This window comes from Bufo bufo, chromosome 2 (assembly GCF_905171765.1).
Source record: "Bufo bufo chromosome 2, aBufBuf1.1, whole genome shotgun sequence".
In the NCBI taxonomy this organism is placed as follows: Eukaryota; Metazoa; Chordata; class Amphibia; order Anura; family Bufonidae; genus Bufo; species Bufo bufo.
In genome coordinates, this window is record NC_053390.1 from 30,274,444 (window position 1) to 30,297,853 (window position 23,410).

Below are 23,410 nucleotides of genomic sequence, written 5' to 3' on the forward strand. Positions count from 1 at the left end.
ACAGTATCACACAGGAGAGGATTAGATACACAGCTCAGCAGGCAGTATCACACAGGATAGGATTAGATACACAGCTCAGCAGACAGTATCACACAGGATAGGATTAGATACACAGCTCAGCAGACTGTATCACACAGGATAGGATTAGATACACAGCTCAGCAGACTGTATCACACAGGATAGGATTAGATACACAGCTCAGCAGACAGTATCACACAGGGTAGGATTAGATACACAGCTCAGCAGACTGTATCACACAGGATAGGATTAGATACACAGCTCAGCAGACTGTATCACACAGGATAGGATTAGATACACAGCTCAGCAGACTGTATCACACAGGATAGGATTAGATACACAGCTCAGCAGACTGTATCACACAGGATAGGATTAGATACACAGCTCAGCAGACTGTATCACACAGGATAGGATTAGATACACAGCTCAGCAGACTGTATCACACAGGATAGGATTAGATACAGAGCTCAGCAGGCAGTATCACACAGGATAGGATTAGATACACAGCTCATCAGACAGTATTACCCTCCTATTTCCTCTGCTTGCTCCAATAATAATTAACTGAAAGAAAACTACATCTCCCACAATCCCCCGCAGTTGGCCCCGCCCTCCCACTGGTTGACAGTCCAGTTGTCCAATCACAGAGAGGCTGCAACTTCTGGGCTTGGAGGCACTTCCTGCAAAACAATGGAGAAAACAGCGATCAAGAGACTGGTGAGTGTCCCGTGTACTGGTGAAGGGGTACTGAGTGCTGGGAGAGGAGCCGTGTACTGGTGGAGGGGTACTGAGTGCAGGGAGAGGAGCCGTGTACTGGTGGAGGGGTACTGAGTGCAGCCAGAGGAGCCGTGTACTGGTGGAGGGGTACTGAGTGCAGGGAGAGGAGCCGTGTACTGGTGGAGGGGTACTGAGTGCTGGGAGAGGAGCCGTGTACTGGTGGAGGGGTACTGAGTGCAGGGACTGGAGCCGTGTACTGGTGGAGGGGTACTGAGTGCTGGGAGAGGAGCCGTGTACTGGTGGAGGGGTACTGAGTGCAGGGACTGGAGCCGTGTACTGGTGGAGGGGTACTGAGTGCTGGGAGAGGAGCCGTGTACTGGTGGAGGGGTACTGAGTGCTGGGAGAGGAGCCGTGTACTGGTGGAGGGGTACTGAGTGCAGGGAGAGGAGCCGTGTACTGGTGGAGGGGTACTGAGTGCAGGGAGAGGAGCCGTGTACTGGTGGAGGGGTACTGAGTGCTGGGAGAGGAGCCGTGTACTGGTGGAGGGGTACTGAGTGCTGGGAGAGGAGCCGTGTACTGGTAGAGGGGTACTGAGTGCGGGGACTGGAGCCGTGTACTGGTGGAGGGGTACTGAGTGCAGCCAGAGGAGCCGTGTACTGGTGGAGGGGTACTGAGTGCTGGGAGAGGAGCCGTGTACTGGTGGAGGGGTACTGAGTGCAGGGACTGGAGCCGTGTACTGGTGGAGGGGTACTGAGTGCTGGGAGAGGAGCCGTGTACTGGTGGAGGGGTACTGAGTGCAGGGAGAGGAGCCGTGTACTGGTGGAGGGGTACTGAGTGCAGGGAGAGGAGCCGTGTACTGGTGGAGGGGTACTGAGTGCGGGGAGAGGAGCCGTGTACTGGTGGAGGGGTACTGAGTGCGGGGAGAGGAGCTGTGTACTGGTGGAGGGGTACTGAGTGCTGGGAGAGGAGCCGTGTACTGGTGGAGGGGTACTGAGTGCTGGGAGAGGAGCCGTGTACTGGTGGAGGGGTACTGAGTGCAGCCAGAGGAGCTGTGTACTGGTGGAGGGGTACTGAGTGCTGGGAGAGGAGCCGTGTACTGGTGGAGGGGTACTGAGTGCAGCCAGAGGAGCCGTGTACTGGTGGAGGGGTACTGAGTGCTGGGAGAGGAGCCGTGTACTGGTGGAGGGGTACTGAGTGCAGCCAGAGGAGCTGTGTACTGGTGGAGGGGTACTGAGTGCAGAGAGAGGAGCCGTGTACTGGTGGAGGGGTACTGAGTGCGGGGAGAGGAGCCGTGTACTGGTGGAGGGGTACTGAGTGCTGGGAGAGGAGCCGTGTACTGGTGGAGGGGTACTGAGTGCAGCCAGAGGAGCCGTGTACTGGTGGAGGGGTACTGAGTGCTGGGAGAGGAGCCGTGTACTGGTGGAGGGGTACTGAGTGCTGGGAGAGGAGCCGTGTACTGGTGGAGGGGTACTGAGTGCTGGGAGAGGAGCCGTGTACTGGTGGAGGGGTACTGAGTGCTGGGAGAGGAGCCGTGTACTGGTGGAGGGGTACTGAGTGCGGGGAGAGGAGCCGTGTACTGGTGGAGGGGTACTGAGTGCTGGGAGAGGAGCCGTGTACTGGTGGAGGGGTACTGAGTGCTGGGAGAGGAGCCGTGTACTGGTGGAGGGGTACTGAGTGCGGGGACTGGAGCCGTGTACTGGTGGAGGGGTACTGAGTGCAGGGAGAGGAGCAGTGTACTGGTGGAGGGGTACTGAGTACAGGGACAGGAGCCGTGTACTGGTGGAGGGGTACTGAGTACAGGGACTGGAGCCGTGTACTGGTGGAGGGGTACTGAGTGCTGGGAGAGGAGCCATGTACTGGTGGAGGGGTACTGAGTGCTGGGAGAGGAGCCGTGTACTGGTGAAGGGGTACTGAGTACAGGGACTGGAGCCGTGTACTGGTGGAGGGGTACTGAGTGCAGAGACAGGAGCCGTGTACTGGTGGAGGGGTACTGAGTACAGGGAGAGGAGCAGTGTACTGGTGGAGGGGTACTGAGTACAGGGACAGGAGCCGTGTACTGGTGGAGGGGTACTGAGTGCAGGGAGAGGAGCCGTGTACTGGTGGAGGGGTACTGAGTGCGGGGAGAGGAGCCGTGTACTGGTGGAGGGGTACTGAGTGCGGGGAGAGGAGCCGTGTACTGGTGGAGGGGTACTGAGTGCGGGGAGAGGAGCCGTGTACTGGTGGAGGGGTACTGAGTGCGGGGAGAGGAGCCGTGTACTGGTGGAGGGGTACTGAGTGCTGGGAGAGGAGCCGTGTACTGGTGGAGGGGTACTGAGTGCTGGGAGAGGAGCCGTGTACTGGTGGAGGGGTACTGAGTGCTGGGAGAGGAGCCGTGTACTGGTGGAGGGGTACTGAGTGCGGGGACTGGAGCCGTGTACTGGTGGAGGGGTACTGAGTGCAGCCAGAGGAGCCGTGTACTGGTGGAGGGGTACTGAGTGCAGGGACTGGAGCCGTGTACTGGTGGAGGGGTACTGAGTGCAGGGACTGGAGCCGTGTACTGGTGGAGGGGTACTGAGTGCAGGGACTGGAGCCGTGTACTGGTGGAGGGGTACTGAGTGCAGGGAGAGGAGCCGTGTACTGGTGGAGGGGTACTGAGTGCAGAGACAGGAGCCGTGTACTGGTGGAGGGGTACTGAGTGCTGGGAGAGGAGCCGTGTACTGGTGGAGGGGTACTGAGTGCGGGGAGAGGAGCCGTGTACTGGTGGAGGGGTACTGAGTACAGGGACTGGAGCCGTGTACTGGTGGAGGGGTACTGAGTGCTGGGAGAGGAGCCGTGTACTGGTGGAGGGGTACTGAGTGCAGGGAGAGGAGCCGTGTACTGCTGGAGGGGTACTGAGTGCTGGGAGAGGAGCCGTGTACTGGTGGAGGGGTACTGAGTGCGGGGACTGGAGCCGTGTACTGGTGGAGGGGTACTGAGTACAGGGACAGGAGCCGTGTACTGGTGGAGGGGTACTGAGTACAGGGACTGGAGCCGTGTACTGGTGGAGGGGTACTGAGTGCTGGGAGAGGAGCCGTGTACTGGTGGAGGGGTACTGAGTGCTGGGAGAGGAGCCGTGTACTGGTGAAGGGGTACTGAGTACAGGGACTGGAGCCGTGTACTGGTGGAGGGGTACTGAGTGCAGAGACAGGAGCCGTGTACTGGTGGAGGGGTACTGAGTACAGGGAGAGGAGCAGTGTACTGGTGGAGGGGTACTGAGTACAGGGACAGGAGCCGTGTACTGGTGGAGGGGTACTGAGTGCAGGGAGAGGAGCCGTGTACTGGTGGAGGGGTACTGAGTGCGGGGAGAGGAGCCGTGTACTGGTGGAGGGGTACTGAGTGCGGGGAGAGGAGCCGTGTACTGGTGGAGGGGTACTGAGTGCGGGGAGAGGAGCCGTGTACTGGTGGAGGGGTACTGAGTGCGGGGAGAGGAGCCGTGTACTGGTGGAGGGGTACTGAGTGCTGGGAGAGGAGCCGTGTACTGGTGGAGGGGTACTGAGTGCTGGGAGAGGAGCCGTGTACTGGTGGAGGGGTACTGAGTGCTGGGAGAGGAGCCGTGTACTGGTGGAGGGGTACTGAGTGCAGCCAGAGGAGCCGTGTACTGGTGGAGGGGTACTGAGTGCAGGGACTGGAGCCGTGTACTGGTGGAGGGGTACTGAGTGCAGGGACTGGAGCCGTGTACTGGTGGAGGGGTACTGAGTGCAGGGACTGGAGCCGTGTACTGGTGGAGGGGTACTGAGTGCAGGGAGAGGAGCCGTGTACTGGTGGAGGGGTACTGAGTGCAGAGACAGGAGCCGTGTACTGGTGGAGGGGTACTGAGTGCTGGGAGAGGAGCCGTGTACTGGTGGAGGGGTACTGAGTGCGGGGAGAGGAGCCGTGTACTGGTGGAGGGGTACTGAGTACAGGGACTGGAGCCGTGTACTGGTGGAGGGGTACTGAGTGCTGGGAGAGGAGCCGTGTACTGGTGGAGGGGTACTGAGTGCAGGGAGAGGAGCCGTGTACTGGTGGAGGGGTACTGAGTACAGGGACTGGAGCCGTGTACTGGTGGAGGGGTACTGAGTGCTGGGAGAGGAGCCGTGTACTGGTGGAGGGGTACTGAGTGCTGGGAGAGGAGCCGTGTACTGGTGGAGGGGTACTGAGTGCAGGGACTGGAGCCGTGTACTGGTGGAGGGGTACTGAGTGCTGGGAGAGGAGCCGTGTACTGGTGGAGGGGTACTGAGTGCGGGGAGAGGAGCAGTGTACTGGTGGAGGGGTACTGAGTGCAGGGACTGGAGCCGTGTACTGGTGGAGGGGTACTGAGTGCTGGGAGAGGAGCCGTGTACTGGTGGAGGGGTACTGAGTGCTGGGAGAGGAGCCGTGTACTGGTGGAGGGGTACTGAGTGCGGGGAGAGGAGCCGTGTACTGGTGGAGGGGTACTGAGTGCAGGGACTGGAGCCGTGTACTGGTGGAGGGGTACTGAGTGCTGGGAGAGGAGCCGTGTACTGGTGGAGGGGTACTGAGTGCTGGGAGAGGAGCCGTGTACTGGTGGAGGGGTACTGAGTGCGGGGAGAGGAGCCGTGTACTGGTGGAGGGGTACTGAGTACAGGGACTGGAGCCGTGTACTGGTGGAGGGGTACTGAGTACAGGGACTGGAGCCGTGTACTGGTGGAGGGGTACTGAGTGCTGGGAGAGGAGCCGTGTACTGGTGGAGGGGTACTGAGTGCGGGGAGAGGAGCCGTGTACTGGTGGAGGGGTACTGAGTGCGGGGAGAGTCTTGTACTTTTTTTTTATTTTTTTTTTTTTTTGGGCTGAGAAGTTTGTGCACCCAGTCCTGCCAGTTCTGCAGATTGTTGGCCCCACCCTGAATTCTCCTCTCCTGGGTGCAGGGACTTTGCTCTAGAAGTTGGAGGAGTCATGTGACCTGTGTCTTCTTGTTGTCACATGTTGAACTGTCGCCCGCTGAGTGTCCGTACTCAGCGCCCCTCTCCCTGGTCTATTTCAGTCTGGAGGTGGTGGTCTCACTGCTGGAGGTGGTGGTCTCGCTACTGTAAGTAACGTCTTCTGCTTATTTTCGGGGCTGAGGCGTCTTCCTGCGTCTCCTCTTATCTGTCAGTTCAGTCTTGACTCTCGGATTATCTCCAGAACATTCTTGGATAATTATGCGCTGTCACTTTAAGAATCTTGTTACTTTGTGTAAATAGAAACAGTCAGTTGTAACTTTGTAACAGTTTTTTTCATTAACCCCTCAGTGTTCTGATAGCAGCAGGTCGTCTCAGAGTTTTACAAGTCCAAGTGGTACGCATGATTGGTGGGTAGGGGGTATAAACCGGAGAACCCCTTTAAGAGTGATGCCCCCTCCAGAGGGATAAGAGATCGGACTGGCTGGATCCTCCTCTGCCCGATCCTCCAGGGGATAAGCGGCATCAGAGGTGTCAGTAGCAGCTTATCTCTCTCCCGTCATTGTGTCTAGCTTTAGTTTTAGATCTAGTATGAGAGTGTAGGATAACACAGATGTCAACATCTCTGCTTGCTGTCAGTGAAGATGAAAATTCTTACAAAGCGACTTCGAAAATTCATTCTCGCACGTTATTCTGTGCGCAAGTTCAAAGGAGATGGAGGCGGTTGTGGTCTCCAGTGCCGCTCACACAGCAGCAGGTTCGTTACCATGTGTCAGCGTAGTCTGTCTTCTGTCGTGATGTTGTTACAGTGTATCAGTGCAGGAAACGTGTATCCGGCCGGAGTTCAGGCTGTTCAGACTGGATACTACTGTAACAAAGCCGCAGCTGTGAGGAGTATTAGGTCTATGCAGGTTTTCAGTCTCGGGAAGTAAACAAAAGTAATTCACTGAAGGCAAGCAGAGGTGTTGGTTAGTCCTGATTTGGGACACAAAATGTAGGTTGGAATAAATGCCAAGGAGCGGGGAGGGGGACGGGTCGAGCCCTTGTGGTTCTGATGGGGAGATGAGCGCGCCCTCCCCTCCAGCGCCGGAGTATTAATAGCCCCAGTTACTGGCACATTGTCACCCTCTTCACAGCTCTGAGAATCAGGTGACTTTCCTGGCAGAGGTGCCCGTCCTCCCCTCCAGGCTGTGTGCCCGGCGCTGTCACCGCTCTCCTCCCTACCCTCTGTCCTTCACAGAATCAGAAGATGGAAGAATCAGTGGTTAACCCTCGGTGTGCCGGGCGCTGTCACCGCTCTCCTCCTTACCCTCGTCCTTCACAGGAGGAGAAGATGGAAGAAGCAGTGGTTAACCCTCGGTGTGCCGGCGCTGTCACCGCTCTCCTCCCTGCCCTCGTCCTTCACAGGAGGAGAAGATGGAAGAAGCAGTGGTTAACCCTCGGTGTGCCGGCGCTGTCACCGCTCTCCTCCCTGCCCTCGTCCTTCACAGAATCAGAAGATGGAAGAATCAGTGGTTAACCCTCGGTGTGCCCGGCGCTGTCACCGCTCTCCTCCCTGCCCTCGTCCTTCACAGGAGGAGAAGATGGAAGAATCAGTGGTTAACCCTCGGTGTGCCGGCGCTGTCACCGCTCTCCTCCCTGCCCTCGTCCTTCACAGAATCAGAAGATGGAAGAATCAGTGGTTAACCCTCGGTGTGCCCGGCGCTGTCACCGCTCTCCTCCCTGCCCTCGTCCTTCACAGGAGGAGAAGATGGAAGAAGCAGTGGTTAACCCTCGGTGTGCCGGCGCTGTCACCGCTCTCCTCCCTGCCCTCGTCCTTCACAGAATCAGAAGATGGAAGAATCAGTGGTTAACCCTCGGTGTGCCCGGCGCTGTCACCGCTCTCCTCCCTGCCCTCGTCCTTCACAGGAGGAGAAGATGGAAGAAGCAGTGGTTAACCCTCGGTGTGCCGGCACTGTCACCGCTCTCCTCCTTGCCCTCTGTCCTTCACAGAATCAGAAGATGGAAGAAGCAGTGGTTAACCCTCGGTGTGCCGGCGCTGTCACCGCTCTCCTCCCTGCCCTCTGTCCTTCACAGAATCAGAAGATGGAAGAATCAGTGGTTAACCCTCGGTGTGCCCGGCGCTGTCACCGCTCTCCTCCTTACCCTCTGTCCTTCACAGGAGGAGAAGATGGAAGAAGCAGTGGTTAACCCTCGGTGTGCCCGGCGCTGTCACCGCTCTCCTCCCTACCCTCGTCCTTCACAGGAGGAGAAGATGGAAGAAGCAGTGGTTAACCCTCGGTGTGCCCGGCGCTGTCACCGCTCTCCTCCCTGCCCTCGTCCTTCACAGGAGGAGGAGATGGAAGAAGCAGTGGTTAACCCTCGGTGTGCCAGGCACTGTCTTCGCTCTCCTCCTTCACAAGAATAGATGTAAAAAGCAGTGGTTAACCCTCGGTGTGCCGGGCGCTGTCACCGCTCTCCTCCTTACCCTCTGTCCTTCACAGGAGGAGGAGATGGAAGAAGCAGTGGTTAACCCTCGGTGTGCCAGGCACTGTCTTCGCTCTCCTTCTTCACAAGAATAGATGTAAAAAGCAGTGGTTAACCCCTGGTGTGCTGGTCGCTGTCGCCGCTCTCCTCCTTACCTTTGTCCTTCACAGGAGGAGAACATGTAAGAAGCAGTGGTTAACCCCTGGTGTGCCGGGCGCTGTCACCGCTCTCCTCCTTACCTTCGTCCTTCACAGGAGGAGAAGATGTAAGAAGCGGTGGTTAACCCTCGGTGTGACACATCACTGATAGCTGCGGGGGCATTGTCCTCTGTTATCAGCCGCTGTACCCACTGCATGATCTGGGATGAAGGCCACATTCTTTAGGTCTAAAACTCATCCCAAACGATGACTTCTCACAGCGTAGGGTTTGTTACAGTTGTAAGTTAAACATCCCAGATTGTAACAACGTATGAAGACTGTGCTGGCAGCGAGTTCCGCACACAAACGAGATGACCTCGCGCAGAGCGAGGTCAGGGTGAATGTTAACCGTGTTTCCTCTCACTGACAGAAAGCTGAGTTGTTGAAAATGGCAGTAAAGGTTTCAATATTTCCGTTCAAAAATATAAATGCAGCAGTTGTGCAAGAAGTGTTGATTAAGAATCTCTCATTTTGCGTATGCAGCTCCTATGCAGACCTGTGTATCTGGACTGGCATCCACTGGGTATGCTTATGGGCAGTAACCCTGGAGACGCATCAGTGTGCGTAGGAGCTGCATACACTGAAGACGGAGAGCTTTATTCAAAAATATTCTTTTAAGGTATCGTATGGTTGCAAATGTCTACAACATCGCTGCCAAAAAAATGTTCAGCCAAGGGATGGTGACTGGTGGTCTCTGCTGATGCCACCGATCGAGGCGATCATCCCTCGCGGAGTCTGGTAACAGCAGTGGTCATCATGGGGGTCAGATATCACAAGATCTTTCAAGTTGCTCCAAATGTTAAGGTTATCTAGCCATCATCTAGACCAGGGATGGCCAACCTGCGGTTCTCCAGGTGTTGTGAAACTACAATTCCCACCATGCCCTGCTGTAGGCAGTCTGAGCATTCTGGGAGTTGTAGTTTTGCAACAGCTGGAGAGCCGCAGGTTGGCCATCCCTGACCTAGACCTTCCAGGAAATTCTTGAACATTGTCTTCAGATCTAAAATTTTTTGATCATTTGTGTTCTCTTTTGATTTTCAGGCATGAAGAAGTGTCCATTACCCCGACTGTAAGTCAGAAGGCACGACCATCATCATGTACACCTTCCTGCCTGAGAACATCACTCCGCTCAAGCAGAAGGTTCCTAAGGAGCAGAAGGCGTTGATTGGCGCAGTCCTGGTGGGCGTCATCCTGGTCATAGGCGCAGTGGTCTCCTGGTGCTACTACTCCATCTCCCTGCGCAAAGCTGATCGTCTGAAGACCGAGCTCCTGTACCTGAAGAAAGATGGGTTCATCATACACAACCAACAAGGCAAGGTGGTCTTCAGAATGGCTTTCCAGTCCGGAATTCTTGATTTAGATTCCTGTGCGAAGTACGGGGAGATTTTGTCTTGTACTAGATCGGACAAGGGGCCGTTGAAATTTTTTGTTCAGACGGTAACCAAGGACAAGGACACGGTCATGTGTTACCGCGTGCGCTGGGAGGAGTTTGTGGCCGACACGTCCATCCTGCATACCATGTACTGGGATAACGCATATTGGTACGGAGGATCTGAGATGCGCACGCAGCACTGGCCCATCAAGCTATCCGGATACAAAGAACCCAAACCTTTTGTGACCAGTGATGTCTACTCCTTCAGAGACGGTTTTGGTGGAATCTTAGAAAGCTACTGGCTCTCCTCCAATGCGACGGCTATAAAAATTAACGCATCTGTCCCTTTCCATCTGGGGTGGAACAGCACAGAAAAGGTGTTTTTCTTTGAAGCGAGGTATAAGGATTCCCCGTATAAGCCTCCTCCCGGCAAACAGCCCTTTCCGGAGCTGAGCTATAGAGTGTGCGTCGGATTAGACGTCACCTCCATCCACAAGTACATGGTGAGGAGATATTTTAACAAGCCGACCAGGATCCCTTCGGAAAGTGCCTTCAAATACCCTATCTGGTCCACATGGGCACTGTTCAAGACTGACATCAACCAGGAGAAACTTCTGAACTTCACCGAGAGCATCAAGCAATACCACTTTAATTACAGTCACATTGAAATAGATGACATGTACTCCAAATACTACGGAGACTTTGACTTTGATCCTGTCAAGTTTCCTGATGCCCCAGCCATGTTTAAAAAGTTGAAGGAAGATGGCTTCAAAGTGACCCTGTGGATTCACCCGTTCATTAACTATAACTCCTCCAACTTCGGCATTGGCATAGAGCGAGGCCTTTTTGTGAAGGAACCCAGCGGTCGACTACCAGCCATGGTACAGTGGTGGAATGGGATTGGAGCTATCCTGGATTTTACAAATCCCAGTACTAAAGAGTGGTTCCAAAGCAACCTGAGACTTCTGAGGACAAAGTATGGAATTTCATCATTTAAGTTTGACGCTGGAGAAACCAGCTACCTTCCTAGTCAGTTCAGCACTTACCAGCCCTTGTCCGATCCCAACATTTTCAGCAGGAGGTACACGGAAATGGCCGACCAGTTTTATGACCTCGCTGAGCTCCGAGTTGGTTACCAGTCTCAAAACATATCATGTTTCTTTAGAATCATTGACCGGGACTCTGAATGGGGCTATGAGCTGGGGCTAAAGTCTCTCATACCCACCGTCCTGACCATCAGTATGTTGGGCTACCCCTTCATCTTGCCGGACATGATTGGAGGTAATGCCTACACCAATTTCACAAAAGATATGAAGGAGCTTTATATCCGGTGGCTGGAGCTCTCCGCCTTTATGCCCTCCATGCAGTTTTCCATCCCACCCTGGGTTTTTGATAAGGAGGTCATTGAAATTGCTCAGAAATTCACCAAAATCCACGAGTATTTGGTCGCCCCTCTATTGCTGGAACTTGCGGGAGAAGTCACCAACACTGGAGATCCCATCATACGCCCAATTTGGTGGATTTCTCCGAACGATGAAGCCGCACATAAGATTGATTCTCAGTTTTTGATAGGAGACACCTTAATGGTGGCCCCAGTGCTAGAGCCAGGAAAACTGGAACGTGACGTCTACCTACCTGCCGGCAAATGGCGTAGCTACAAAGGGGAACTTTTCCAGAGGACACCTATACTATTGACGGACTATCCCGTAGACTTGGATGAAGTGGCCTATTTCACCTGGGTGTCTTAAATGCCGGGTTCCAGCACGGTAACAGTGCAGCATTTTTGCTTCTCACCAGCAAATCATCCAGAAACATCAAGTATTAACCCGACTTATCCTCCGAGAAGACTAACCGGCCACAATGTCTTCCAATATGGCTGCACTTGTGACTTCATTTCACGTTTGGAAATCCATTGCGTGTAGAGCTACATCTTATACTCTGGTCATCTCCCGAGCTGTACTCAAAATTCTGTCAGTTCCTCTTGGCCGTAGACGGTAGTCTAGCTCCACCCCGTCAGATAGGTGGCCTAAGAACTCAACTCTGTGTCATGTGAGCTCCCACAATGCACTGCCTTCTGATCACAGGAAACTAGCAGAATTAAGAGTGCAGCTCTGGGGGAGACCGGAGTATATGCCCAAGATTAATTGTGTAAGGTTCTGAAGGTGCGCCTCCTTTATGGACGTTCTGTCTGCACAAGTTATCTCCCATCGGGTCGGCTTAGGTTCCTCAGAGGCGGGTCCGTGGTGATGTAGAGATTCCGGGCTGATACTATGTGCAGTTTAACTCATGCTAAGAAAGGAATGATAGGGCATAGCCCCTCGCTCCCCTCCCACCTGTGTAAGCTGTGACCCCCTCCATCGGGGTCGCTGGTGCTGTTTGTAGCTTATTTTTCTTTTCTCTGTAACCCTATAGATTGCCCGATATTCAGTATAATAAGGGAAACGTGAGTAGATGCCGGCAGAAGGGGTCTCGCCCATCGAGGACGTAAAACTCCGCTAGGATCATAGTGACCAGTATATGGCACCATTTTATTTAATTTTTTTGGCTGTATAAGGGGTTAAGGGGTGTGGCCAGACGGTCGCCATATTGTGACTTATGGATCATCTCATTGTATATAGTATTCTACACGATTTCACCAGCGTAACAATAGTACGAAGCGCCGCGGGAAGTAAATACATTGCCAGTTCCACCAATAAACCCTTAAAGGAGAACTCGTCGTACACCGCTCCCCATAGCGAGTGCCCCGCCTTTACGTCATGATGTCATTGTGGGTCATTGGGCGTAAGTGCGGAAGCGGGAAGGTTCCTTTAACTGAAATCTCAAGATCCGAGATAAAGATCAGAGATTTTGATCGCTTCCGGTTATTTTGGTGAGATTGATGTAATGACTGTAGACTCTTCTGGCAGCTCACTAATATAATATATCCTACTGCAATGCATTGTGGGACATAATCAGCCCCTCCCCCTGCTACCTATGAAGACAAAGCTAGAGCCGTTATAATACGTGTAATAAGTCAGCCACTGGATGGTGCATCTGCTCCCCCTGGTGGGTGAGGAGGAGAACTGCACTGACATATTGCTCTTAGGAGACCGTTAGTTGTCTTCCCCGTCCAGATTTCATCTGAGTTGATGTCTCTAATGTTTCCAGGATTTTCTGTAGCTGTGAGGATCTTCGTTGTGGTCTGAGGCTGTGATCATCTTTGCGTCCAATGTCTCCACCGCCTTCTAAGTGCTTCCTCTTGCACCATGCACCCGCCTGCTGATTGCACTTCTTCCAGGCATATAGATGTGTTTCTTGTGTTCCAACCTTCCTCGTAGCGGCCAATCAGATTGAAGCTTATTTACACGTGGGGCAAGTTCAGATATCCCATAGGATGGTGGTAAGAAGCCCGGTGGCGTTTGCCGCAGTTGAGTTGGTGAAGGCTGCACAGTGCCAGGCAGCTGCTGAGAGAAGGTTCTTGTAGTGCAGGGAACAGCAACCTCCGGCCTCCAGCGCTGGTGAAACGTCAACTCCCAACATGCTCCGTTCACTTCTATGGGCGTTCTGACAACAGTCAAGCAAGTGTGCATGCTGGGAGTGGTAGTTTCACCACAGCTGGAGTGCCGGAGGTTGCTGATCCCTGTTCTCATGTTTTCTGTTTGTGACGTCATTTGGACGTCGTGGTGACAACATTTATAGGATTTATGTAATTTGAGTTTAAATGCCTAAATAGAGCACTAAAATAAAATAACCACAATTATTAACATCTTCACGACATTCACCGTTCAGGTATGGCGGATGGCGGCACTTTAAAGATGGCGCCTGCTCCAGAGCGTATTGGGCACCATAGCCACCGTCTTTCACACAGGAGATGCCTGAGGCTAATGTCTGCGATCGGCTATAACGCCGATCACAGATATTCAACCCTTAGTGGTCATTTGTGACCATGGAGGTAGGGTTGCAGCGGGTATCGAATTATCGATACCGAATCAATACTTTTGTACAAGTATCGATTCGATAACTGGATTTGACTTTTACCGATACTAGGCTGTGCAGTAGTGCTACTGCACAGCCTAGTAACAGAGAACATGGCGCACGCTGCTCTCAGCGCGCTCCATGTTCTCCTCAGCAGCACGGGGAGAAGGAGTCTCTTTGTCCTTCCGCCCTGTGCTGCTACTGCCAATAAAAAGAAAGAGGGGCGGAGAAGGGGAGGGGCTGTGGCCACTGCGCCACCAATGATGATAACTGACCAATTAATACAAATTCCTGAGGCGAGTGTCGGCGGCAGAATCACATACCCGACACCCGGCCTTTATGACAGGGCGCTGCAATCCACGCCAGTTAACCCCTCAGGTGCAGCGCGATTTGCCATTTTTTAAAAAAAAAATGTTTTTAAAAAAAAGTATGTGTATATATATATATATATATATATATATATTTTTTTTTTTTTTACATTTCAAAATAATTAAAAATTCAAATCAACCCCTTTGCCCATAATAAAAAAAAAAATAAATAATAATATTCGCACCACCGAGTCCCAAAACGACTGAACTATTAAAATGTAAACATATTTATCCTGTATGTTGATTGTCGTAACGGGAAAAAAATAAAAATGGCCATTTTTCAATTATTTTTTTTAATTTTTTTTGTCACTTAACCTCCCACAAAAAAATTTACAAAATATTTTACCCAAATTTTTTATTAAATATTAAAACAATATAAATGTGGTATTATTGTAATCATGCTGACGAAGGGACAGATCTGTTTTACAGGAATGCCGTAAAAACAAAGCAAATAAGACTGTGGCCGACTTGCGTTATTTTATTTTTTTTCCCCAAATCTACCAAATTTGGAATTAAAAAAAAATAATAATTTAACTTCCACCATATCATATGTAATGTTAAGTAGTGCCATTATTTATTTTTTTTTTTTTCAATTCACTACTTGAATGTTACAGCTTTGTAAAATTTTTCTTTTTCTTAAATATACAATAAAAATATATTGTTAAAAAAAAAAAAGAAAATACAAATTGTCCCGCAAAAAGCAAGCCCTCTTTCGGCTATGTGAACGGAGAAATTAAAAAAAGTTGTGTCTTCAGGCATGGAAACTTAAAAAATAAAATTGCCATGTCAGGAAGTGGTTAATACAAGTTTTATTTTATTTTAGCATTCTATTCGGGCAGTTAACTGACACATCGTTTCTTGAGCAATTTTATTTTTTTGTTTGTGCCAAAGAGGACGGTATCGCCTCCCCCCAGTCGATGGGTATTCATAATGAACATGGGGTTGTGGCTTGAAGGGAAACTCCGCTGGGTGCTACATTTAAAGGGATTCTGTCACCAGATTTAACCCTATTAAGCTAGCTGGTGCAGACCCATTCATTTTCAATGGGGCCGGAATGTGCTGTCAGCATTTGCGGATCCGCACTTCCGTTCCGCTAAAAAATAGAACTTGTCCTATTCTTGTCCGCAATTGTGGACAAGAAAAGACATTTTCTATGACTGTGCCGGCGATGTGCGGTCCGCAAAATGCGTAACACACATTGCCAGTGTCCGTGTTTTGTGGATCCGCAAAACACATATGGAGATGTGAATGGACCCTAACTCGTATAGTCATACTGTGGCCTCTTCTGTCCTTTTTATTCTGATTGTAACTAAAACCCTTGATGGTGCGCAGTATACCTCGTTGCGGTGTACAAGAAGGCGCCATCTGCTGCACTTTCTCATACAGGGGGAGGGGGAGTAGATCTACTGATCTGCCTGGTGCATACACCAAACGTAGGGCCCTGACAGTGCGTGATAGGGGTAGTCACACCAGAGATGACCTCTTTATGGATCTGGCTCTCAAGAATCCTGGGAAACAGCTGTTTCGTTGGGGAAGTTGCTGCCGAAGGCACTGGACGTGAATTGTGACTCCTGACAAAAGTCACCACCTTCTCCAGGTGAAGAGTGGCAGTGGGCTCACGGTGGGTGACAATCATTAGTCATTGGTCCCTGTCCTCTCCTGGTCCTCCACTGCCTTGACGCACGGGGAATGTCTGGAATCGCCTGCTCAGCTGTGACCACCTCAAACAGTGATGCGTTGAGCGGGCCATTCCGGTGTGTTGAGACAGGAGCAGGAAGTAGAGAACGGTGGGAAACTTTGAGGCCTCTGAACACCATTTTTTGGGAAAAACCCATCATCTTACAGAGTTAAAAATGGTGTCTTCATGTTGTGTAGTTCTTGCACTTTGCCTTTGGCGTATGTTGTTCCCTTCGGTCACATTAGTTCTGTATGCTGGGTGGAGATCCACCTAGTTAATGTATGAGGAGAGGAGGGCCAAAAATGGCGCAGAATGCCAATGTGCAGATAAATCCAGAAAAAACGAAGAACTTTTTATGCAACATCTGTGTTTCTAAGCTCTGAATTACCTAGGGTGTTGCCCTTTGGTAGCTTCTTCCATATCCTTCTTAAAGAGCCGATGGACAGGTGTCTTGATAGGATGACCCTCTGATCCCCAAAACATTAAACCGATGCTTGCCCCACTGGAGCCTAACTGGCTTCCTGTAGAGAATTTGATCAGCAGCAAGGAGGAGCTAGGACGCTATACTGGGGGTGATACTCCTATTATTATGTCTCTAAGTGATATATACTCAAGCCCTCTGTGGCCAAGAGCTTTGTCGGTGCTCAATTCACCTGGTTTTAATGGAAACCATGAGGTAGTACCAGATCCGTCCCCAATGGAGCAAACTGACTTACAGCTGCATGCAACGACTTTTTTTTTTTTTTCTATCTGAGACGGGGGGCTTTGAGCAATTTTTTTATTTTTGTGAATCCATAATAAATGTGAATTACCAAAGGAAAATCTCATCTTGTGGAATGTAATAAGCTAAATCCTTGTTTCTACTGACGTTTTTACTCCATGAAATCCTCATTGTGGGACTGGAGGATAGCTCGAGCACCTGGCGTCAGGAACGTTCATTTTCTATGTCGTCGCTGTGTATAATGCGTTTACAGATCATGAAAGTATAACAGACTTGTAACGCACAAAATGCTTCACAGAGGAAAGTGTTAACACATAAAAGGGAATTTACCCGTAAAATGTATATGTTTGATGTGCCTTTAAATATCTGTTCGTGTCGTATAGTTCTAATAAAACTCTTGGGTTTGTAATCATCGTTTTCATATGTGGTCACTGCATGAATGGATGTCGCTGTGATACCTGGTGCCATGTGCTGGTGACACTGATACAACTGGTGCCATGTGCTGGTGTCTCTGATACAACTGGTGCCATGTGCTGGTGTCTCTGATACAACTGGTGCCATGTGCTGGTGTCTCTGATACAACTGGTGCCATGTGCTGGTGTCTCTGATACAACTGGTGCCATGTGCTGGTGTCTCTGATACAACTGGTGCCATGTGCTGGTGTCTCTGATACAACTGGTGCCATGTGCTGGTGTCTCTGATACAACTGGTGCCATGTGCTGGTGTCTCTGATACAACTGGTGCCATGTGCTGGTGTCTCTGATACAACTGGTGCCATGTGCTGGTGTCTCTGATACAACTGGTGCCATGTGCTGGTGTCTCTGATACAACTGGTGCCATGTGCTGGTGTCTCTGATACAACTGGTGCCATGTGCTGGTGTCTCTGATACAACTGGTGCCATGTGCTGGTGTCTCTGATACAACTGGTGCCATGTGCTGGTGTCTCTGATACAACTGGTGCCATGTGCTGGTGTCTCTGATACAACTGGTGCCATGTGCTGGTGTCTCTGATACAACTGGTGCCATGTGCTGGTGTCTCTGATACAACTGGTGCCATGTGCTGGTGTCTCTGATACAACTGGTGCCATGTGCTGGTGTCTCTGATACAACTGGTGCCATGTGCTGGTGTCTCTGATACAACTGGTGCCATGTGCTGGTGTCTCTGATATCACTGGTGCCATGTGCTGGTGTCTCTGATACAACTGGTGCCATGTGCTGGTGTCTCTGATATCACTGGTGCCATGTGCTGGTGTCTCTGATATCACTGGTGCCATGTGCTGGTGTCTCTGGTATAACATGCTACATGATGATGCTGATATATCTGGTGCTACATGCTGATGACTGATATAACTGGTACCATGCGCTGGTTACTCTGATATTACTACTGCTGTGTGCTGATGACTCTGATACGGTATAACTGGTACCATGTTCTGATGACGGATATAACTGGTGCTGTGTGCTATTTAAATTATATTAAACTAAATTAGAATATCATTGAAAAGTTTATTTAGTAATCCAAAAAGTGAATTATATATATTATATAGATTCATAACATGCAGAGTGATCGATTTCAAGCGTGGATACAGCACTCTGTAAACAGCCAGCTTCTTTAACAATTACTTTTTGTGGCTTACCCTCCTTTTGGAGGTTGTCAGTGACTGTCTTCTGGACAACTGTCAAGTCAGCAGTCTTCCCCATGATTGTGTATCCTCCTGAATCAGACTGAGGGACGATTTAAAGGCTTAGGAAACCTTTACAGGAGTTTTATATTGATTAGCTGATTAGAGGGTGACACTCAAAATAGCAAATGTGCTGCAAAACCGATGATTAATACTCGCCCCTTTACAGCCACAACCATGTTGGTGGGAGAAGATGACGCTCCCTGAGCTTGGTGTCAGACGTGTGTGGAGGGAGGAGGAGATATACCTCAAAAGTTGAAGCAGGACATGCGTCATAGAAAGCGGGGTGGTGTGACGCGCCTGTGCACTGACTGAAGCGCCTTCGATGAGGAAAGAAGTAATGAGCACATGTGCAGAAGATGAAATGAAGCCCGGAGGAGCAGTGCGTCTACAGGTTGGGGCCCGTGTGCTGCCCCTAGTGGTCATAACGGAAATTAGCGTCAAACCAAGCCACAAATTCATCATATAATTTCACCTTTTACAAATTAATTCACTAAATAATTACCGTTATATGTTCTGAACAAACAAACAACTGGACAATTAAATAAAAGCACGTATAATACTTAATAAGTAAAATAGATAACAAATAATCAATACATTTAATAGTCAGAGGTGAAATGTTAATCGATTGGTCAGAACAGAACCCGCTAAAGGGCTATAGCTATATATAAAACACAGTATCTTTGTGTATGTCTCCTATTTAAAAGGGTTTCCTAGGACTTTTTTTTTTTTTTTTTTTAACTGATGCGCGATCCTCTGGATAGGTCATCAGTATCTGATCGGTGGGGGTCTGACACCCAGGACTCCAGCTGATCAGCTTTTTGAGAAGGCAGCAGCGCTCCTGTGAGTGCCACGGCCTTCTCCGTGCTCCCCAAGCACAACGCCGTACATTGTATAGCGGTTGTGCTTGGTATCGCAGCTCAGCTTAATTCACTTCTATGGAGCTGAGCTGCGCCTAGGACACTTGAACATGTTGTCACTGGCCTAGGAAAAGCAGAGAGATGGCTCCGGTGTTCACAGGAGCGGCGCTGCCTTGTGAAACCGATAATCAGCGGGAGTCCCGGGCGTCAGACCTCACCAATCGGATACTGAGGACCTATCACCTCTGGCTGATAACGATGAACAGATCTGCCATTGCTGACAGCGGCTATATATTGCCAGCCCACGGATCCAACTGCTGCTGTCTGCCGGCCATACTGTTCCATACTGTATTGCTGCTGCTATTCCCCCTACTGCCACTACTACTACCCCTACACAGCTGCACATCTGCCTTGTCTGTCAGGTTCCATATTATACTGCTGCTGCTGCCGCTACTACTACGACTAAGGGGGGGGACATGATTAACCTATACAAATATATAGATGGGCCATACAAAAAATACGGTGAAAAACTGTTCCATGTAAAATGCCCTCAAAAGACAAGGGGGCGCTGCCTCCGACTGGAGAAGAAAAGGTTCAGTCTCCAGAAGCGTCAAAGCTTTACTGTAAGAACGGTGGATCTGTGGAATAGTCACCTCCGGACGTGGTCACAGCAGGAACAGGGGACGGGTTTAAAAAGGGTTTAGATGAATTTTTGAAAGTAAATGACATTAATAAAGAAAAAGACACAAATGTGATCGCACTCTATATCCAGCATTCTGCCCTGCCTCCATGCTGGATAAGGGATTTGTGTACATTTTGGCCAAAGCGTAATAAGCCACTCACTATGTCAAGATCGCCTCTATGGAGTGGTCCCTAAGACTAGTTCCTACCTGTTTATGGGCCATGACAGCCACACAAAGTCCAGGGAGCGCAGGTATAGCATGCACGCCAAGCACACTCTGCTTTTAACCCCGTCCGGTGCCATTACAGCTTTCATCGGATCCAGGGATGCAAGTACCAACATGCACGCTGAGCCCACCATATACTTCTCCTGGAGCCAAATGGCTACTGGTAGGTGTTATATAAGCAGACTCTGTTTTATACTGACTTTAAAACCAGCCTTCAGGACAGATTGACTGGTCAGGTGTGCAATGACTCCAAGGAGATCGCCACGCCTCCAATATGTACTACAAAGAAAAAATGTGGGGGATTCGGTCAGCACAACCCTGTATGCAGGTGCACATCGCTATGGAGAAATACATATACAAAGAAAAAGACACAAATGCAATAGCACGCTGCAACCAGCATTCTGCCCTGACTCTATGCTGGATGAGGCATTGGTGTACATTTTGGCCAAAGCGTAATAAGCCACTCACCACGTCAAGGTCGCCTCTATTTCTTTGTATATGTATTTCGCCATAGCGATGTGCACCTGCATATAGGGTTGTGCTGATTGAATCCCCCAAATGACATTAATGCTTCTGAAAATGTGTAGAAATCTGAGTCTCACTTCCTTCGGGGATTCGTGTCCCCACCTATCCCTTGGTTGAACTTGATGGACGTATGTTGTTTTTTTTTTGTTGTTGTTTTTTTTAACTGTATTAACTATTTGTAACTATGTTACTATCCCTACACAGTCACACATCTGCCTTGTCTGTCAGGTTGCATGCTGTGCTGATACTACTGTCACTACTACTACCCCTACACAGATCACATCTCCTGTGTGTCAGGTACCATACTGAACTGATGGCGCTACTACTAAATATTTATTTCCATATCATCACCACGACGGCCATACAAGGAGATTGACCCCTGACCTCTGTAGGGGCAGGAAGCAGAGAAAGGTTTAAATGTTCTCCTCCCACCACCAAACACCAGTGTTTCCTGTCCCTACAGAGGACAGGGGCGGAGAAAGGTCTCCGCAGGCAGCCGCCGTGGAGATGAAGGCAGAAGTGGTATGGAGTCGCGTACCTGCTTTTGCGGGGCCCCCCCTGTCTGCCCGCGGTCTCGTACTAACGCCGGACAGGGGGGGGTAGGGAGAGACTCGCCTCCAGTTGATCTGGGGCCTGCTCCCGGGAGCACGGAGATGCCCGCTGGTTCATCGAAACCATGCCGGCTTGTGCTCCCAGCGCCGTGCGGCGCTATACAAATTCGTCACTTCCGGGTAGCCGGACGTTTCCGGAAGTGACGCGGACGGAGGGGGCCGGCTTCAGAAGGCGGGAAGATTCAAATGGATTCTCCTGCCGGCAGCGTCCTGCGGTGAGTACCTACCTGATTTCGGCTGTACTACAGGATGTCTGCCTCTGAACACACCGAGTCCTCTACTCTACCGTCCGTAAGTTCCCCATATGGGAGAGTTTTTTTCTTCCTCTCTCACCGGGGCACATTTTAATGGGGTTTTTCTCTCTTGGTTTTCCAGACTGCAAATGAACCTCTGAGAAAACCCAAGAAGTCATTGAAGTGTATCTCATGCCTCAAACGACTTCCTGATGATTACCCTAAGAAACTGTGCAGGGTCTGCATTACTAAAATTGTCCGGGAGGAACAACCGTCCCTCATGGATGAGATTAAGTCCATGATGCAGGAAGAAATTAAATCCTCTTTTGCGGCCTTTTCCTCTCTTCAGACAGTGAAGCCTGTGGTTTCGGAGCCCCCCGCTAAACGCCACAAATCGGACGATGATGTCTCATCCGACTCTGAGGTTTATGGGGGTTCAGCTTCCTCCTCTAAACACATAGAGGATAAAGATAAGCTCTCTGAACGGGATTTTTCAGAAAACAGAAGGAAATTTTATTTTTCCTCTGAGGATATGCCCGAGCTGTTAAAAGCCGTTAGAGCTACTATGGGAGTAGAGGAGGTTCCCTCTACGCCGTCAGTACAAGATGAGATGTTTGGAGGTCTCAGGGTAAAAAAATCCAGAGTCTTCCCTATTAACGAGAACATCAAGGGGATGATTTTGGATGAATGGGCAGATCCGGAGAAACGACTAGGCGTCGCCAGATCCTTCCAGAACCGGCTTCTCTTTGATCAGGAAGAAGCTAGGACATTTAATACTATCCCTAAGATTGACGCCCAGGTAGCTAGGGTCAATAAGAAAACCAGCCTACCATTTGAGGATGCTTCTCAACTCAGAGATCCACTGGATAGAAAGGCCGACGGCCTGCTGAGGAGATCCTGGGAAGCGGCCATGCTCACGCTTAAGTCAAACATAGCAGCCACTTCCGTGGCCAGATCTATGTTCATCTGGCTCTCTGAGTTAGAGAATAGGGCCTCCGACGATTCCTCTACAAATGAAATCATGAGCGCCATTCCCCTGTTAAAATCCGCTACAGCTTTTTTGGCAGACGCTTCCGCGGAGTCAGTGCGTTTTTCAGCAAAAGATGCGGGTCTGTCCAATGCAGCTCGCCGTGCCTTGTGGGTGAAGTGCTGGTAGGGGGACAAAGTATCTAAATCCAGATTATGTGGCATCCCTTTCTCTGGAGAATATGTTTTCGGACCTGAACTAGAGAAAATCCTAGAGAGGGCCTCCGATAAAAAGAAGGGTTTTCCGGAGGAGAAGGTCTATAAAAGGAAGTATCCCTTTCGTGCCCCTTCCAACCAAGGTAGTCAATACACGGGAAAGGGCAAGTCGGGCCGTTTCAGTTACCCCAAAGGGGGGAAAGGTAGGGCTCCCGCTTCTGCTCCCCAGAAAGGAAATGGAAACCAGTGACATCCGGGTGGGGGGGAGATTGAGGATGTTTTTTCCCCGCTGGGAGGAGATATCCTCAAACTCCTGGGCTCTGAGGATTGTAAGGTCGGGTTACAGAATACAGTTCTCGGACCCTCCCCCAAAGAGGTTTTTGGTCACCAAGGTTGCGGTCCCAGACTTCAATCATCCCATTTACGTGGGCATCCGGGAATTACTCGCAAAGGGGGTAGTGGTGAAAGTACCTCTATCCGAACAGGGAGGGGGTTTCTATTCCAACCTCTTCCTAGTGAAGAAGAAGGAGGGATCATACCGCACAATTATAAACTTAAAACGCCTGAACAGATACATTACTTATCAAAAATTCAGGATGGAGACCCTAAGATCTATAGTCCCTTTGCTCCAAAGCAATTCAGTAATGTGCTCGGTCGATCTGACCGACGCCTATTATCACGTACCAATACATCCCAGCTCTCAACGGTTCTTAAGGTTCGCGGTCAGAGACCATCACGGCAGAATCCTTCATTACCAATTCACCTCTCTCCCCTTCGGCATATCATCAGCCCCTCGAGTTTTTACAAAGCTAATGATCGAGGTAGTGGCTTATCTACGAAAAGAAGGTCTGACAGTCTTTCCGTACTTGGACGATTTTCTGATTTCAAACAGTTCCGCTCCTCTCCTGCTGAGAGATCTATGTTTCTTCCGTCAAACTCTAGAAATCCTGGGCTGGTTGATCAACATAAAAAAATCTCAGTTAGATCCGACAACGAAGATCCAGTTTCTGGGGGTTATTCTGGATTCTCAGA

The 23,410-nt window shown here is 50.4% G+C and overlaps 1 protein-coding gene across 4 annotated transcripts; it reads left to right on the plus strand.

The window, feature by feature from the left end:
- Positions 1-669: 669 nt before the first annotated feature.
- Positions 670-13,972, plus strand: MYORG (myogenesis regulating glycosidase (putative)). Of its 4 annotated transcripts, none has more exons than XM_040420835.1 (2): positions 670-732; positions 9,329-13,972. In XM_040420835.1, the coding sequence occupies exon 2, from the start codon at positions 9,383-9,385 to the stop codon at positions 11,405-11,407; it is 2,025 nt and encodes a 674-aa protein (XP_040276769.1). In that variant the 5' UTR covers positions 670-732; positions 9,329-9,382; the 3' UTR covers positions 11,408-13,972. The 4 variants fall into 4 exon arrangements, with proteins under 4 accessions (XP_040276769.1, XP_040276770.1, XP_040276772.1 ...); XM_040420836.1 differs by lacking the exon at positions 670-732 and adding an exon at positions 5,583-5,773; XM_040420838.1 differs by lacking the exon at positions 670-732 and adding an exon at positions 6,763-6,773.
- The last annotated feature ends 9,438 nt before the right edge of the window (positions 13,973-23,410 follow it).

Coding starts and splice junctions, on each gene's coding strand:
- MYORG (XM_040420835.1), top strand. CDS start 9,383: ATGTACACCTTCCTGCCTGAGAACATCACTCCGCTCAAGCAGAAGGTT.